We start from the raw sequence: 16,652 nt of genomic DNA, 5'->3' as shown, positions 1-16,652 counted from the left end.
AATGAACGGCTCTGTGGTCGGCGCATATGTGTGGAGTTAGACTGTCATCGGCACGGCCAGCCTTCTAACCTAGCTCCCAAGCGTCAATTCACCTCCCCTTACAAAGAACTGAAGACTGTCATCATTTGTCGCAACCTATTTACAATTTTTCGTTTGATGACAATTTTGTTTAAGATCAAACCGGATATGAGGCAAAAAGAAAACATTGCGACAGTAACAATAGAGCAAAAGCCAAATCTCCTAATTAGCATGCAAAAGCATCCTGGGGGTTTTAAAATGTGTTTTTCCTTGTTACAATGACAAATGCGATAACTTTTCCATTAAATTGCACAAAGACTCCACTCTGGGGTGCCTGGTGCCAAAATGAAGTAAATACGAATAAGTACTCATGTCTAACATAAACCCTCCACATCAGTTCGTTTTTATGAAACATTCACAGGCTCGTATGCACGGACTACACACTATGCGTGACATTTTATAACTCGTTCACTTTGTCAATTTTGCTCTAGATTCATGATTTTTCCTCAGCAAACCAGTGTATTGGTGACTCTAACAATCCAAGGCAAAAATGCACGAGCTAATTACAATATGCCATCTGTTATAGGAGCTCTCACTAGATGAGTGGAGATACCATGCAGACCCCAGAGCACCCTCGACCATCAGTTGACAACGATGTGAATTCTTCTCATTAACACATCCAGGAGTGGATACCTTTAAGCAGACAAAGTTCACGCTCATCTATGCATAGATCCATTTAAAACAACCACGCGCAATTAAAAGCCGACATAGCGATACAACACGGCATCCGTTAGAAGTGACATGGACAAATATTTAGGGAGAATACGATTCTGGAGGTTGAAACCTCTCTCATGGAGCACCACCACGTTGGACACCTACCAAGAGAGACCAAAAATACCAAATGGGGGGGGGGGGGGGGGGGGGAGATCCAGTGTCTCCAGACATCTCAGTGTCTGTTCCGCAGTTGGAACTTCTCAGTCTAAATAATGAGCAGGGGAACCGGTGTCCAGACCACTCCGAAGTGACTGCTATAGGTTAGCCAGGTTGGGTGGAAGGCGTTTCTCTTGATAGAGTAGGCCTACTGAACAAATACAAACAACTGAAGCATGACGTCGTGACTCACGGCTCTAATGAAGCAGTGAATTGACTCGCTAAATTCTCTCTCTCTCTGCAAGGCGCGCATCCCAGCTGCCCCACTGAATACCAATTACTGTACCAATGGGTTGGTCTGTCACTCATCCCAAATGCCAGTGAGAAGTGTGTGTGTGTTTGAGCCTGGGAATGATGTTTAATGTTAGAAGCCACCAACAGGAAATCAACAAGAAAGCTCCTTAAGCTACGAACCCCAAATCAAAGATATCCCGAAAAAGTGTGTGATGAGGCACTAATACCATCGCGAGCGTCCAGCATTGCGACTGAGAAAAGGAGAAAAATCGGCACCGTTTCACCCGCATCCTTTCCCTCTGCATGAAACAACGAACGACAAGCCCCCCTGTATATGTGGCATTCGATAGCCTACTCCTCAAAGAACCCATTTATTTTGTGCGGCGTAGCAGCTTTTTTTAAATTTCATTGTGTATGTTTGTGGGAGGTCTCTTGTTTGATTTCTCTTGTCAACTCAAACAAGAATATAGCGGTAGTGAATAAAGAGTGGGCAATAAGACTATGCGGCTCTTGTGCAGGAGAGCAAAGCCCAGTAAACAGCCATTGATTTCGGCAGGGCAGGGCCGTCGGTCTGGGTAGGAGTGAAGGCGCTTCCCCTGACAGTCAGAGCCGACAGCAGCTCCTTCAGCAAACTCCTTTTATTAAAAATGTGATTAATATTTATCCAGCATTAAAGCCTTGCTTAAGACTGAACTTGACGGATTAGACGATACTCCCCAGACAAGGAGTTATGTAGGAAGGAGGAACCAGCTGAAAGTCATTATTCTTTTTTTCCAGCCATGAAGATTTCTCTGAATAATGGATGTTGTGTGAACCCTGGTCGATTACAGGGCCACAAGGCGAGTCCTCAGGAATATCCTCATTAACAATATTATGCAAACCTCAAATTTAAAATTAGCTTACATAAAAGGTAAATATTTAAGCAATCCTTGTTTCAGAGAAAGGTTATATTTTTGGGGGGGTTTAGCACATTTCTGCTTGTAGCATTATAAAACAATGCCTTGATAATTAAAGTAGCCTATTCCACTCTGAGAACTTAAAGCATTGCAAAATCAGTCTAAAGGCAGCAGAAACACAATGTCTATTCAAGAATAAAGAAGACAAAAATGTATATGTTGTGATCTTGTGTCACGTAATTAATAACAATACAAACAAATGTATATTACGAATAGAATTCATTTTAAAATGTTTGCTTTATAAAATAGTCTTGTCACAGAGCAGCCAAACATGTAAACGTACACTGTCTCTGTTGTTTCCATCTGAAAGCAGGGAGGAACTTTTGTTGAAACAATCTTCATTCGTGTCCGTTGGACAACTCCTCCCACATGAAGTACACCAAGTTAAGGGCAGCTTCAAGGGGGTAGAACCACACAAAAGCCTCCAGTCATTCTTCTGAGCTGCTTTCACCGAGCCCTGCCCTTGCCAACCCTGGCTAAGTACAACCATTGCTACAAGAGCCCTTAACGAAAACATCCTAGATAGCCAGTCTTACATTCCACAACAGCCTCTAATGTCTCTGCCATGTGCTGGCCCCTTACAAAAGTCCCTTGCTTTGTCCCCTATCTACGTTAAATGAGTTGGTATCGGCAACAAGTGTGACTGTACATGCATGCTGGTTAAAATCCCTCCTCATTGTGGATACTTTGCACACGTGTAAAGCAAGTGGCTCGATTTCCAATGGCGTAGTCTGCTAAGTGATTCGGTCGGGAGGATTTGGAAAACTGAAGACCCCCGAGATTTTGTGCCCTAAGTCGGGGGAAGGGATAGGCCTACTGACGAGTGACATGCCGTCGCCGGTGATACTCGGCTTCGGGTGATAACGATCGCTTGAAAAGAGGGGCCTGTAAGAAAATACAGAGCAATTGACAAGAAAAGCAGCATTCAAGACTACAACCGAGGATTACCTCGGCGAGTGAGCAGCACATATCCTAGCATATTCTTCTTGTAGTGAGAACGCTTCTCATTAAACCTTAATGAGTGAAAGCCAAGCCAAGCCTATGCCTTGCTACATTCACCGAACCTAACCTAGAACAGAAAAATGCAGGCTTCTATCTGGCTGTGTCGTCACACGCGCGAGTGTATAGCCCCTGTGAAGAAGACCTCTTCTCAGAGAAGCAGCCTTGCCATCATGAGATGTCATCCCCATTGAGGCAGCGCAGAAATCCCATATGAACCTCCTCTCGGCTCCCGCGGAACGTGACAATGAGCGGTAAAGCGGGGGTGGGGGGGGGGGGGGGGCGACACCGGAGGACTGTAAATAGAGTGCAGAGGTGATGCGCGCTTGTATCTGCCTGAGGGAATAGAGGTAAAGAGCAGTGTGATTCTTCCAGGCACAAGCGAGGGCAGCTAAAGAGCTCGGCGCGCCGCTTCGCTGTCCCACCGGAGTCGAAGCTTAGCTCTTTCCCTGCAGTCATGAAAGCAATCAAAAAGGGCTGAGCCACCCCGTCTCACGGGGTTGTTGCCTTTGCTGTTAATTACAGCGTGCTGCCTCCACCGCCCGCCGCAGCCACTGCAACAGTGCAGTGCAGACAGGAGGGAGGCTTCTTTCTGTGAATGAATCACCTACCCCAGCTAGAATTATACGTGCCCCAATACGCCCACCACTCAACAGGTTACATGGTTTTAATGTTATGGTTGGTTAATGACAGTTCCCGCGGCGGGCCGAAATGCTCTGGCTGCTTCTAACAAGGGCTCCAGGTGAAGGGCCGCGGTCCGAAGCTTCTGTCCATTTGTACAGGTTACACCCTTCCATTACACAACCCCACATCCTCTCTCCATTCGTTGTGTTTCAGCCAAACGTAATGCTGTATTGTGTGAGGCAACCTTCAAGGATAGTATCTCTTGGTCACTTCAGGAGGAGGAAAGAAAGAGAAAAGAGAGGAGGGGGGTGGGGGGGCTGAGATTTGACAGGATGTTTGTCTTCACCTTGAACCCACCAAATCCCTTAGTAAGAGGTAGACTGACCCTGAGAACATAAGGAGCTCAACTGTACAGTGTGGGGAAATTCAGCAATACTGAACTCCAACAAATGAATAGGATAATGACCACTGCAATATTTCTTCCAAACGATGGCTTGCTTAAATATTGCACCAATGGGCCTGGGGCAGTCTCCCATCCCTTTTCCATCACACAGATCACATGAGGCAATGTTCATTTGATATCATTGCGACAACTTCAGTTAGACAATTCTACCTATGGTGTTCCAAAAACAAGATGGCATGAAAACAATTATTTACACATTTGTTTGAGTATTTAACACCTCTCAAGCAAAATACTTTTAGATACTACAATTTTTCATGTGGTATGCTACAGAGATTTAGGCCTAGAGGTATTTCAAAATGTTAAGAGGTAAAAAAAAAAAATTACATAAACATTGCATCACCTTAAAATGAAGACTAGGCTCATGGTTAAACTGGACATAAAGTACTACATGTAAACAAAATAAAGTATATAGGCTAATATAAATTATGGGTGAAGCATGACCAACATCTGTCATAACGGATGGAACGTCAGATATCGAAGTATTCAGTTCATAAAACAGGATTGTCATATGAAGTGTCAAACACAAAGCACGGATTTCTGGCAATTCGACCATATTTAGTTGCACATTGCATGTGCTTATGCGCGTGTGTTTTGGGGGATGGGATATGCCATGGGGTGTTGAGGAAACTCACAAGGCGAGACAACTGTAGGCGTAACGCAAAGCCTACCACTTTCTGACTGTAACATGAATAAGAAACACTGCCTCTCGTTGTGTTTTATGTCACAAGAGCCTTTTATAGTGTAAAAGTAAGCAAAGGCAGTCAACTTCATTCTTGAATAGTCTTAAACGTAACCTGCTGCCAAATGATGATCAAGCAACCCACCCCCCATTTTCTCTCGAATGCAGCACTTGCAAGGCTGTATGTAGAAATTGCGTTTGACGTTGCAAATATTTATTAAAGTATGGCACAGAACAACACGTTACTGTACAACATTCAACTTGCCTCAAGATTTCAAACGAGCTGCGATTTCCGTCTTCAGTGCTCCGAACACAGTTGTTTATTAGTAAGATCAGATGGAAACTGTATCTCCTATTCAATGCAGCGACCTCACCATGTTTTTTCCGAGCCCGGACTCCCTGTATCAGCAGGTGGACGCGCCTCTCTATGATGGAGACAGCGCGCCTCGGTCCCCCTACCACTCCATTTTATTGTACGGTCCTCTTCGTAATCTAGGAAACCCCCCAAAATCTTCGCCATCCCATATGTCATAAGTACTTCATTCTTTATAAAGAGGTTTCAGTCCCCCGTTAAATTGTGCAGCCTATGTCTTAAAAAATAATCAATGGAAAGGGAGAGACCGCTATTGTTATGCCTTTCTTTTTTCCCAGATGAACCCCGTCCCTGACAACGATGGCAGGCTCGTGCTTTTCTCTCCCCCCCTTTTGCGACCTGCCATAAAGAGCGCGCCCACAAATTCCAAACGGGACTGCGCATTCGTTGGCGAGCCCACACTACAGGTGCAGTCCCTATATTGGTGGATATTTTGTTTACAGTTTACACTGCCGTTGACTAAATTAGTGTATTCTTAGTATCGTGACCTAAAACCGTGTTTAGTAGGCTTTTTGTTGATATGTTACACGGATGCATAATCTATTCTGAAGATTATTATACATACACAAATACAAATGAATCACTACAGGCACCTCCCAGAAGGAATTTTGAAAGAATGAAATAATAAATATCTAACCCTTAAATTCCGTTTCAAGGAGGGGACAATGTCACTCGGAAGCCCATGTGGGATACATTAGGACACCGTCATGTAACCTTCAAGTCACCATCATGTGTCAATACTATACGTTTGCCAAGCTGGGCAGCTCTCCAAGTTCACAATCAAAGCTGCATGGGGCTACCTGCAGTTATCTGCATGTCGAAGGGGAGTGGATGGCACTCGCAAATAATGTCCATTTGCTATCATGTTCACTAATATCACATATACTGTATGTAATGATAGGCTGGAAGCCTTGATTTATTTTGTTAGGGATATCGTTTAGAACAAAAGTTCAGTGAGTGAAAGGTGCGTTAGAAATCAAATGTATTATTATTATTATTGAGTGTGCCCTGTGTTGAGTAATTCATAAAAAAATTAAAAATGATATACTACCTCTTAGTATTGTGAAAAGGAAACATATTTCCCGTCCTGACCTCGAATCTTCTCTTGCATCTGTCACATGTATATGTGGGGGTTATGAAAGGATAGAGGGATGTGGATGTGTGTGTTTAATCAACAAATATGCTCCTGCAGATGTGGCCACAAGCAGAATATGAAGACCAGGTTACGGTCAACTTGCCCCCTCACTTTTCTTCACCACATAACTATGCCGGGACAGTCCACATGCTTTCCCCTTATGCCATGCTCTGAATAATACAGTTTGTATGGAAATAATTTGGTAAGAATCTTGCAATTCTGGGATTATATCATTCTGCCAGCCTAAGAAATGACTGTCCTCCTCATTACCCCACAGCAACACAGACTTTGAGTGGGTGTGAGGCCTTTTCAAACAGCCTTTACAGTAGCAGCTCTAACTAGATCCTTGTGATAGGGTAGAGGTAAGGCTGGTGTTAGGGCTAATGTTTTAATGTACTCATCTAACCACATTGGTTTGTACAAATTGAATACACAGTAATAATATATTTGATAATGGACAATGTTAAATTTTTTCTCCTTACAGAGCGGTGTACATACATATCCACACAATAAATATGTAGCTTTTGGTGCTATGGTATCATCACCACTGCAATTTAATGAACGTTTGCGAGATTATTCAGATTGTATTTTTTCATGTATGTGTTTTTTTTGCTGATGTTTGATGATAAGCTTTATTTAAAAACCTGCTTTTTTACTGGACAGTGTGTTTAAAAATTCAAAGTAATGTGCTATGTTTCATCGTGGGAATTTAACATATTCAGAGATGTGACACAAGGCACGTTGACATAATCTGACAAAGTAAGCTCTCCTCTGTTATATTGCCATTAGGGAAAAGACAAGTTAGAAATACAATTACACTTGAATGTGAAGGTGATTTTGTGGAATTACAAATAAGCTGCTTACATGAATTCTATTTGACGAGCCATGGTTTTTGTCATTCATTTAAAATCAAGTATTTGGCCTTTCTTTTTTTCCAGAGCAAACTCTCACTTCACGGAAACCAATTAAACTCCACACAGTCTTCCAAACACAAGACTTAAAACGATTTCATTAAAATATCAAGCAGTCAGGAAAAAGTGCTCAAGGCGCCCTGTTATTCTAAAAGGGATGGACTGCAACACAAAGGGCCGTTTCCAAAGTTAGACTAATGAGAATGTTCCAAATGAACAGAATCATTATTTAAATACATACTACATGGAAGGTATATTCATATGTTGTAAGGTGTTGTATCTAATACCTTTTTAGTATTGACAATTATAGTTATTATGAGAAATATAAATGTATTTAACTTAGTAGTCATCACATAATCCATATAGTCTGAGTACAATCCATCCATTGAAGATTACGATGAGGACAGAAGTATTTGAACCACAACCCTGTGATCTTCTGGGCTAATCAAGGAGACAGACACACTAGTAACGTGCCTTTACATACAAATTGAGTCTGAAAGAAAGGAATAGAAGGCCTATTTAGGTAGAGATATGTAGACTGGATGACAAAATGTCAACATTCCTTTAAAGAAGAACACAAGAGGTGGATTAAAAGCCTCTTCACACACATGCACCATGGTGTTAATCGTTTAGGAGCTGCTGTCTGTTGCCACAGGAGTCATTGGCACAGAATCTAGTGTTAATGGTGTGTCATCAGTTTGGCACTAAAGATTTTCCACTGGTACGTATAAATGAAACTATATAATTTTCTTTAAAAAAACTCAAGGATCTTCCTTTGATTACTCCTGAGTAATCAAGTAGTCCTGACACATTTTTTATTTCATGTTAAACAATCTCACAAAACACTCTCCAAGATTTCAGTTGCATGAAAATCCTTTAACTGAGCCACTGGATAATTAGTTGGTGAGTTTCTATTATTTTATTTTTATTTTATTTTTGGGCTCATCACCTTCAAGTATAATTTATCAGGAAATGTTAGCTTTCAACCATTCACTAAATCACTGACATCCCTTTTCGTAGACTTAAATGTTAAATTCCACGTACATTAAATCGATGAAATTCCATTTCAACCACCGGGTCTGTGCCATACAACAGGAATTTATATAAACAGCTGGACTAGATGCCTAGGTTTCAGATAATCAGGCGATCTGGTCTTGATGGTGAATGGGCACACTAAGGGGCAGGAAATTACTGTTTACTCTGGGGCCTATTGTCTAATGCCACCTGCCACTGGGACAACTGGGCTCAGATGCATGTGCACATTCTGCTAATCTGGGCAATATGTCTGCCTAAGACTGCAGCATGGTACTAACACATCTAATCCCAACACATATTTATAAAATAACAGAATTAAATAAGTGTGGGGTGAATGCTGCCCACAGCGATGTTCCAAAATAAAATACATGTTTGTTTCAATGTGAGCATCTCGTTTTCATACCTGCAATTCCACAAACCAGCTAATCATTTTCATTCGAGGCCATGGCCATTTATTTTAATATACAAAGTATGCAATAACACTCATTGCTTGATAAAGACTCCAACTTAACTTTGATTTACATATTGATACAATATGGACAATGATTAAAAAACATTATAGATACTATCTGTGTGCGACGCATACACTGATGTCTGCATGGGGATTACAGCGGATATTTAGTACACCTCTATGGACACGAACTAGTTTCAACCTCATGCACCTGATTCTCAATCAGAAGGTTCATCTCTGACGTTTTCTGTCGTTTTTGGCCATTCATTCAGAAACATTTCCGGTTACAATGTTTACGTTTTTGGGTGGTTATGATTCACCATAGTCAAATGAATCAATTCACTTAATCATTAGGTTCACAAAAATGTTCCTTCCTTGAATATACCAACGACGACTTTCTATGGTCAAATTGTTTAACTGGAAGAGGTTGTGGTCAAATAATAACATTTTGTTTCGAACGAATAACGTAGACAGTCTGTGTAAGCAACCGAAGGGTTACGTGTTCTTGGGATTCAAACACAATGATTTCTTCTTTTCGGTGAACCGACTTCACTGAAGATTCGTTGACGAACAGGACGTCACGTCACCAAACAGCTAGCGTGGCTAGTTAGCTACTTAAGCGTTTTCATTTGCTAGCACTAGCTTCATAAATCAGTGGGCAAAATGTCCAGTTAGATTTATGTATACAGTTTTCTATTCTATGGATAAAGTTCCGTATTTTGACAACAGTTTAGGAACCGAAATCAGAATGCCTTGTCATAACCAACAACAGCTGAACAACAATGAAAGCCAAGACCACGCGGCTATGAATAGCACCAAGCAAGTTCGATTCGCTAGTTGTGGCAACACTGTGTTGTCAGTTTCAAACAGAGATGCAGAAGTCGCAGAAACGTGTGAAAGTGCATTCAAGAGTGATATACAAAAGCAGATCGGACCACAGCTAAAATTGCTTCCGTTGAATGACCAAATTCGTGAATTACAAACCATCATAAGAGACAAGTGAGTCATCGTTCAATCGCTAGCTTGCTAGCTAGCCAAGTACTGTACTAGTAATCTGCGGTAACGTGAATTAACTATCTATAGCCATAGAATTAGCGACCTAACTTAACCTACGTAGTCGTCAGACAATATGCATACTGAGAATAACAGGCAATATGTATGTGCGGTGGTCAACAGATCAGGGAATTGATCATCCTGATACTATTTATAACATCACTTTGTAATACAAGGACTTATATGGCGCACGAGTTCCTTTGTAGGTAGCTGATGTTATCTGCCAGCAATGGGGTCAAAGAAGGCTTAGCAACAACTAGCTATAATTCTCACATAATAAGCAATAGCTACAGTAACTACAAAAGTGAACGTTAGCTCTAGTGCCGTCTAACTAATGTTATACTTCCCTCTCATTCACAGGTCAACTAGTAGAGGAGATTTTGTATTTTGTGCGGATAGATTGGTAAGCAATTGTCCATACCAGGATTTATTATCCTCTATATAATTGGCTAATACTTTGTATCAAGTGACTAGAGAAATTATTTAGTTCTGACAAGAAATTCCTATTTTTTGGTCCCCAGATCAGACTAGTAGTTGAAGAGGGACTTAATCAGCTGCCATATAGCGAGTGTACTGTAACCACTCCTACTGGTTAGACAACTTTTTTATACTGCAGATGTGAGCATTTTTACATTTTCATCAGGGATAGAAGTTCAGGTTGTGAATTAAACTCTCACTTTCTTCCCTAAGGGCATAAATACGATGGTGTTAAGTTTGAGAAAGGCAACTGTGGTGTCAGCATAATGAGAAGTGGTAAGACAGACTTTGCATATCATCAAAGGAAAAAACTGTACAGGAATACTCAGTCTTCACCATTATTTGATTGATAGTCGGTTTTCACGATTCAGTAGTCGGGTACATTCGGAGAAACGGCATCTGTTTTGCCAAAGCGCTGAGTGAGCTGTGTCTGCAGGGGAGGCCATGGAGCAAGGCCTCAGAGACTGCTGCAGATCCATCCGAATCGGCAAGATCCTTATCCAGAGTGACGAGGACACCCAGAAGGCTAAAGTCTTCTATGCCAAGTTTCCTCCTGACATCAACAGGAGGAAAGTCCTCCTCATGTATCCCATCCTGAGTGAGTATGTGCTCAAGAGCACTCCAGAGTAGAGAAATTATAGCACGTAGCTGATAATAGTCGTGATGATGGAAAGGGTGGCTTTGCTCTAAGTGCTATGGGTCTGTAGAAAGACAAGTGGGCATCTGAGTGAAGGGAAACAACTACTATGTAGATGACCTGTTTCAGAAAAGTGTAATTTCACCTTAAAAGGGTTGAAGACTTGACAGACATGAAAATCTTTATACAAACTTGTCAGTGTTTCCTGATGCTTATGTGTTCTCCACCTTTCCCCCCCCCCCCTCTCTAGGTACAGGTAACACAGTTATTGAGGCTGTAAGAGTCCTTACAGAACATGGTCTGCAGGCCAAACACATCATCCTGCTGAGCCTATTCTCCACACCTCATGGTGGGTCCAACTGCTCAAATCATCTGAAATCTTCAGTGTCCCCCAAACCAAGCATCATTTCTTGAAGCCCTGACTGATGTGTGACTGGATGTCTGGCCTAACTGTTGCTGGTGTCATCTTACTAGGTGCCAAGTCGATCGTGGAGGAGTTCCCAGACATCACCATACTGACCACGGAGGTGCACCCTGTGGCTCCTACACACTTTGGCCAGCGCTACTTTGGCACAGACTGAGAAACGAGCTCTCACGTGGGGCCGTTTAGAGCACATGCCTACGAGAACCAACCATCAAATGTCTACCGATTTGTATGCATGTCCGTTTTAATTCAAAGTGAGTGGTTAACCTTGAAGAAAACTCCCAGCTTTGCTGTTTATGCCGCCTTAACCTGTTATCCTCAGTTTTGACACAAAGCAAAGATTTCCCTGGGAGAACTAAGAAGCACATTCCATGCAGGTCTTGTAGAAGAGTAGGGAGCTTGCATGTACTGCTTGCCAGTTTATTTATTGAGGTACTGTAGTTAATTCTATATTAATTGCCAATAGAAAACCTAAAACAAAGGAAATAAAGTGTATTGTTTTTTTTCCAATATTGTCTTGTTTTTAATGGTGCAAACAAAACAAACTAAAAGGGAACACATTTGGCTGAGGCCTTTACAATATATATATTTTTTTGCTGTGTTAAGTGTGATCTTTCACGATTGAGGATAGACCACTTGTGACTTGAAAGTTGAAACCATGAACCTTTCAGGTACGGTAGAATTACGGTGCTTGTTTTCTTGAGGTGCATGGTGTGTGAGGTGGACTCGACTTGTCAGTCAGTGAGGATGCCAGATCTAGACAGGGTTGTACAATAACATTAGCGGGTCGAGGAGGATAACAGGTCTTGGCTATTTCACGCTGCATATATGAAGTAGTGAAACACTGGCGCATTCCATCTTATAGGTTCATATTTCTCAAAGTTTACTTAAAGGCATGTACAGGTACTCACCTGGTTGAACCAAGTAAAGCTCTGGGAATGTGACAGGGGCTCCGTTCCTGTTGACGTCCGGCAGGCTTCTCTGTAGACCTATGCAGCAGTCTGTTAGATGCAGTCTTAGCATTGCAAACCGCAGAAAACATGTCCTCCCTGCTCTGCTCAAATGTGGTCAAAAATGCCTATTTTTTTAAATTATATATCCATCATTAAAAGGGAAAAACAGACCCCTTTGGTCCACTGGGTGGCAGTATAACTGACCTTTGAAAGGAGAATAAACAAACAACAAAATCTAATTTGGATTCATTAATGGACAAAAATAGGCTCGTTGTCAATAGCACAGGCAGCCAATGCACAAGGAAATAACCTCACGGCAGCTGGCTCTGCGTAGTCACACTAACTTTACAATAACTCAGAGTTAGAGAGTTGGACCCTTTTATAGGACAGGAATCTGTCAACAAAACTGTTCATTTGTGCATAAAAACAACCACTTGATATGTGGCACTTGACCAATAAATAGATGTGTAAGTCCGACCATGTGCAGTTATCTATGCAATACCTTGTGAGAGAGAGTGCGTGCGGTAGCTACCTGACACCAGGAAGTCATGCACTTAAGTTGATGAATTAGACCTAAACAACAGACATGGTGATTCCCCAAAACAAGGGATCGTATTCAACCCAAGCTCCACAAAAATGTGTTGGTTTATTATACAGCTCTTAAATCTAGCCCTGTTGCTTTCTATTAGGAGAAAGAAAAGAAAAAAATCAATTTCCCACTGCACAGAAGTCAATTTCCTTCACGCTTACTCCATAGGGGTACTGTGTACAGTACGGTATAGGCCTATTTAGCCAATCACAGGCATACGATCACCAGCTAGCTATGTGATCCTCAAGAGGTCAGGCACCACAGAGCACTTCCCTGCGAGAAATGGTTCGGCTTTGCTCCAAGATGTCCATCTACAATGATTGTTCTGGATTGGTTGCGGTAACTGTGAACAGGCTTCTTTTTCTTCTTCTCTTCTTCTCGTTTCTAATGACCACAGTAGCGCCTTAGCTTCCCCTGACCAGCTCGGCTCGACTTACCACCACACTCCACATCAGATCCTGCCTCCTACTTACCCCCACACTCCACATCAGATCCTGCCTCCTTCCAACCCTCATTAGCTAATAAGGAGTTCTGAGCCTCACTCTTGCTCCTCATGGGGAAGTTTTGCCCATCACCCTTGCTGGGAATAAAAGGGCAGACAAAAAAACATCAGGAAAAACACCAAAGCCTGTAGCAATGCATTCCCTTGACTGACAAACTTGCAACGAATATGGTCGCGATGGGATTCCTAACAACACTTTCAAGCCTACCTGGAGAACACAGGTAGGAGCCAAAGTCTTTTATCATGCCCAAACACCTCGAGAAAATTCTCCCGTGCTCCTACATTGAAGCAACTCCTGTCTGGACCATGAGTGAAAAAGGGAGCTAAGAGAGACTCTTGAGAAAGAGAGGAGAAGGGGGGCGTTAGTGTTAAATGCGTTCTGCAGCCCTGTGGTGTCCATAACTGGAAAGCCCTGACACAGCGTGGTACTGACCCAGGGTCGACCTGTTCCTTGCCACCAGCCAGCAGTGGAACCCAAAAAGAAATGACAGGGTCACGAAGAACATGAGGGACACCAGCATGAGGAAAAGAACGTGCAATTTAGCGGGTCTGTAAGGGAGCTCCCCCTGCAGAAAAGTGCAGAAGAGAATGGACGGGACTGCATGAGTAACAACAAAAATCTGGCGGTTGACTTTGGGTTCGACCTTGAGACGCACCACTGCACCTCAGCACTCACCACCCAGTACTTGATGGAATACGGAGCTGTTGTCACGGCGACGAAGAAGCAGTAGAGCAAGGAATAGACGAGGAACAGTAGGAAGAACTTGTAGTTGGAAAAGCCCACGCAGTTGTTTAACCTGTGAACAACAACCGAGACAGAAATAACCAAGTTGCCCGGTGATCAACAGGTTTTCTCGTGGTAATTATGTCGTGTTTGTTCAGTGACACGCTCTTGTCAGATAATTCTCATTACCATGGACAATGATGATCCATTTTCAGGACGCACCTGTACAGAGAAAATGAAAAATCAACCACAGCATGTGCAGTCAGGCTCGTGATTATGGAGATTATATTTCAAAACTCCATCATGCACTGTAGAGTGATAAGAGATGGCGTGATAGCAGGAAGAAGCAAATCATCAGCGTCCTGTTACAGTTCTGGCGCCCTTTCCAGAATCTCTCGATGACAGACACGGATAAATGTTGTGGGCGCGGCCACTTCTGTAGCACCTTCTAATTAGCACTCGGTACAGAGGCACAGTAACACATACACACACAAATATCCCCTTACCTACTCCCTATGTAAGCGGAGGGCCATCTGAAAAAGAGAGTGCCAACAAACTGGGGGACAACCGACTTACATTTCACAGGCTGAGCAGTGGTGGCATCGGTCTGGCTTAATCACCTGGCAGCGATGGCAGAACCTGATAGCTGGGGACACAGTGAGCGGTCAGTGGCCAGCAAGGGCTATTCGATCCCACATCCTATATTCACACATCCCCCTCCTGAATGATAAAAGTGCAAGCCTAATCCCTAAGCAAACACTGGGAGAGTCTGGTCACAGCTGTCTGCACGACGTTCGGCCGCACTCGCACCAATTGCACTTAAATGTGGATTTTATGAGCAAAGGAGGTTCTCTGCCAACTCCTCCATCTCATCTCAGCCATGTTGCCCACCGATGTCACACGGTGTTCCATCTTTAAGTAATAGAGCCCTTAAGAGCAGGATAGAGGGAAACATGCCAACTGAATCCTGTGAGGATTCTCTTTAGACCCAATATGGTTTGGAGCACTTAGAGGCTGTGGATATATAAGCTCACCAGGCCTTAAGCAGGAGATGTGTCAGGACATGGATACAGACATCATCTTGAGTTACTTGTGAGGGGATTAGCAGGAGATTTATTGGTCGTTAACTCTCACCACTCACACGGGCGACACCTAGGCACCTGTGACCCTTTGAGGTATGGAACCAGATTGGCGCAAGATCAACCCAGTCACAGCACTTGGTTCTAGAGTGTGGGTGTACCTCCAGATGCTGAACGGCAGAAGACTGGAAGGTTCCGTGAGATCTCCATAAGTATTTGCTGTTGGCCTTCCGACCTCTCCTCTATGTCATACCTCTTTCTGTCTGAGTAGGAGAGATGAAACTGGAAGCATACAGATCGGAAAAGACAGATTTGTCATGAAAGGATATACATGTTTTGTTTTTCTTAAGATGTGCAATCAAAGTTGACATGTTTATGTCCAAGTTACCAGCTTTGTGAAACATTTACTGTCACTATTACTTTTTTAGAAGGTGGGGATGGCGGCGTAAAGATGGTCTTCCAGTAGGCCCACAGGAACATCCCAAAACAGACATGGAACATCAGAAGGTAAGCCACTGCAAAAACGTTTTAGGATTCAGATCATTCAAGACGTTCAAGATGTTTTAGGTTATTGTGCTATTCGTTCTGTGAGATATACTCAACAACTACATAAAGACACAAACCGACAAATAAAACACAAATACCGTTCAAAACATTTCTGACGAAGCAAAGTTGTGATTGAGTGTGGCATTGATTGATAGCAATGGTCCGTTACCTTTTTCAGAGGTATTGTTGAGAGTGACTTCAAGTAACCAAGAAAGACGTACAAATAAGTTTGGCATTATTTTAAAACATGAACACAAGGCAAACAATTAAAACAAATGAATTAAAACACAGATGTATGTTACAAAACTGAATAAACAACTGTAAAAAACAAGTTAATTGACGGATTATAGGCTATCAATGAACGCAAATCGTTTAATAGACTACTGTACGCTACTTACAAATACAAAGTTGAACAACGTAGGCATAATACGACCATATCACAACCGAGGTAACAACGAGGACTGGAATCCAGACGACGATACGAAAACATCTCCTGAATGTCCCTGATGGAATCATTGTCAGCCCCGCCACTCGAGTCACCGCGTTCTCCAGTTCATTAAATAAACTCGCCGCTCCATGACATTAGACCCGCGTAATTTGACTGACGAATAGGATAATGTCAACTACAAAGACAGCTTTAAAAGTACAGGTAGTCCCATACTTAAGACAGAGCACCGGACTGTCAAAGAACGTGAATCCAGCGTCTCCTCGTGGCTGTGAAACGCACTTATCGAAATGATACTTTCACTTTTTCCAAGTAGGTACCACTGAAGTTAAGGTCATAGATAGCTACCAATTACACTTTATTTGAATGGTTAATTCCAAACTATTTCAACAAGTACCTTTTACTAAACATAATA

General features: G+C 42.5%; 2 protein-coding genes across 2 annotated transcripts; one reads left to right on the top strand and one right to left on the bottom strand.

Annotated features, from left to right (window-relative positions):
• The first annotated feature begins 9,161 nt into the window (after positions 1-9,161).
• On the top strand, positions 9,162-11,909 carry uprt (uracil phosphoribosyltransferase (FUR1) homolog (S. cerevisiae)). Its single transcript, XM_067228938.1, has 7 exons — positions 9,162-9,807; positions 10,222-10,264; positions 10,383-10,452; positions 10,552-10,614; positions 10,775-10,936; positions 11,226-11,324; positions 11,450-11,909. The coding sequence occupies exons 1-7, from the start codon at positions 9,488-9,490 to the stop codon at positions 11,554-11,556; spliced, it is 864 nt and encodes a 287-aa protein (XP_067085039.1). The 5' UTR covers positions 9,162-9,487; the 3' UTR covers positions 11,557-11,909.
• A 109-nt stretch (positions 11,910-12,018) lies between these two features.
• LOC136933507 (palmitoyltransferase ZDHHC15B-like) lies at positions 12,019-16,316 on the bottom strand. The gene is made up of 12 exons (XM_067228937.1): positions 16,191-16,316; positions 15,962-15,988; positions 15,667-15,761; positions 15,408-15,528; positions 14,744-14,813; positions 14,357-14,389; positions 14,120-14,240; positions 13,877-14,009; positions 13,652-13,778; positions 13,415-13,521; positions 12,311-12,388; positions 12,019-12,155 (listed from the first exon to the last, which is right to left on the bottom strand). Exons 1-12 carry the CDS (start codon positions 16,306-16,308, stop codon positions 12,082-12,084), a joined length of 1,104 nt encoding a protein of 367 aa, XP_067085038.1. The 5' UTR covers positions 16,309-16,316; the 3' UTR covers positions 12,019-12,081.
• Between the last annotated feature and the right edge of the window lie 336 nt (positions 16,317-16,652).

Source organism: Osmerus mordax, chromosome 25 (genome assembly GCF_038355195.1).
Source record: "Osmerus mordax isolate fOsmMor3 chromosome 25, fOsmMor3.pri, whole genome shotgun sequence".
Lineage (NCBI taxonomy): Eukaryota > Metazoa > Chordata > Actinopteri > Osmeriformes > Osmeridae > Osmerus > Osmerus mordax.
Note: the sequence above shows the minus strand (reverse complement) of the source record. Positions and strands in the feature narration are given on the sequence as shown.

Coding starts and splice junctions, on each gene's coding strand:
- uprt (XM_067228938.1), top strand. CDS start 9,488: ATGTATACAGTTTTCTATTCTATGGATAAAGTTCCGTATTTTGACAAC. Junction 10,453..10,551: donor TACTGTAACCACTCCTACTG/GTTAGACAACTT, acceptor TTCTTCCCTAAG/GGCATAAATACGATGGTGTT. Junction 10,615..10,774: donor TGTCAGCATAATGAGAAGTG/GTAAGACAGACT, acceptor CTGTGTCTGCAG/GGGAGGCCATGGAGCAAGGC.
- LOC136933507 (XM_067228937.1), bottom strand. CDS start 16,308: ATGATTCCATCAGGGACATTCAGGAGATGTTTTCGTATCGTCGTCTGG. Junction 14,390..14,743: donor CACTGCTCAGCCTGTGAAAT/GTAAGTCGGTTG, acceptor TTCTCTGTACAG/GTGCGTCCTGAAAATGGATC. Junction 13,522..13,651: donor CTCCTACCTGTGTTCTCCAG/GTAGGCTTGAAA, acceptor TTTTATTCCCAG/CAAGGGTGATGGGCAAAACT.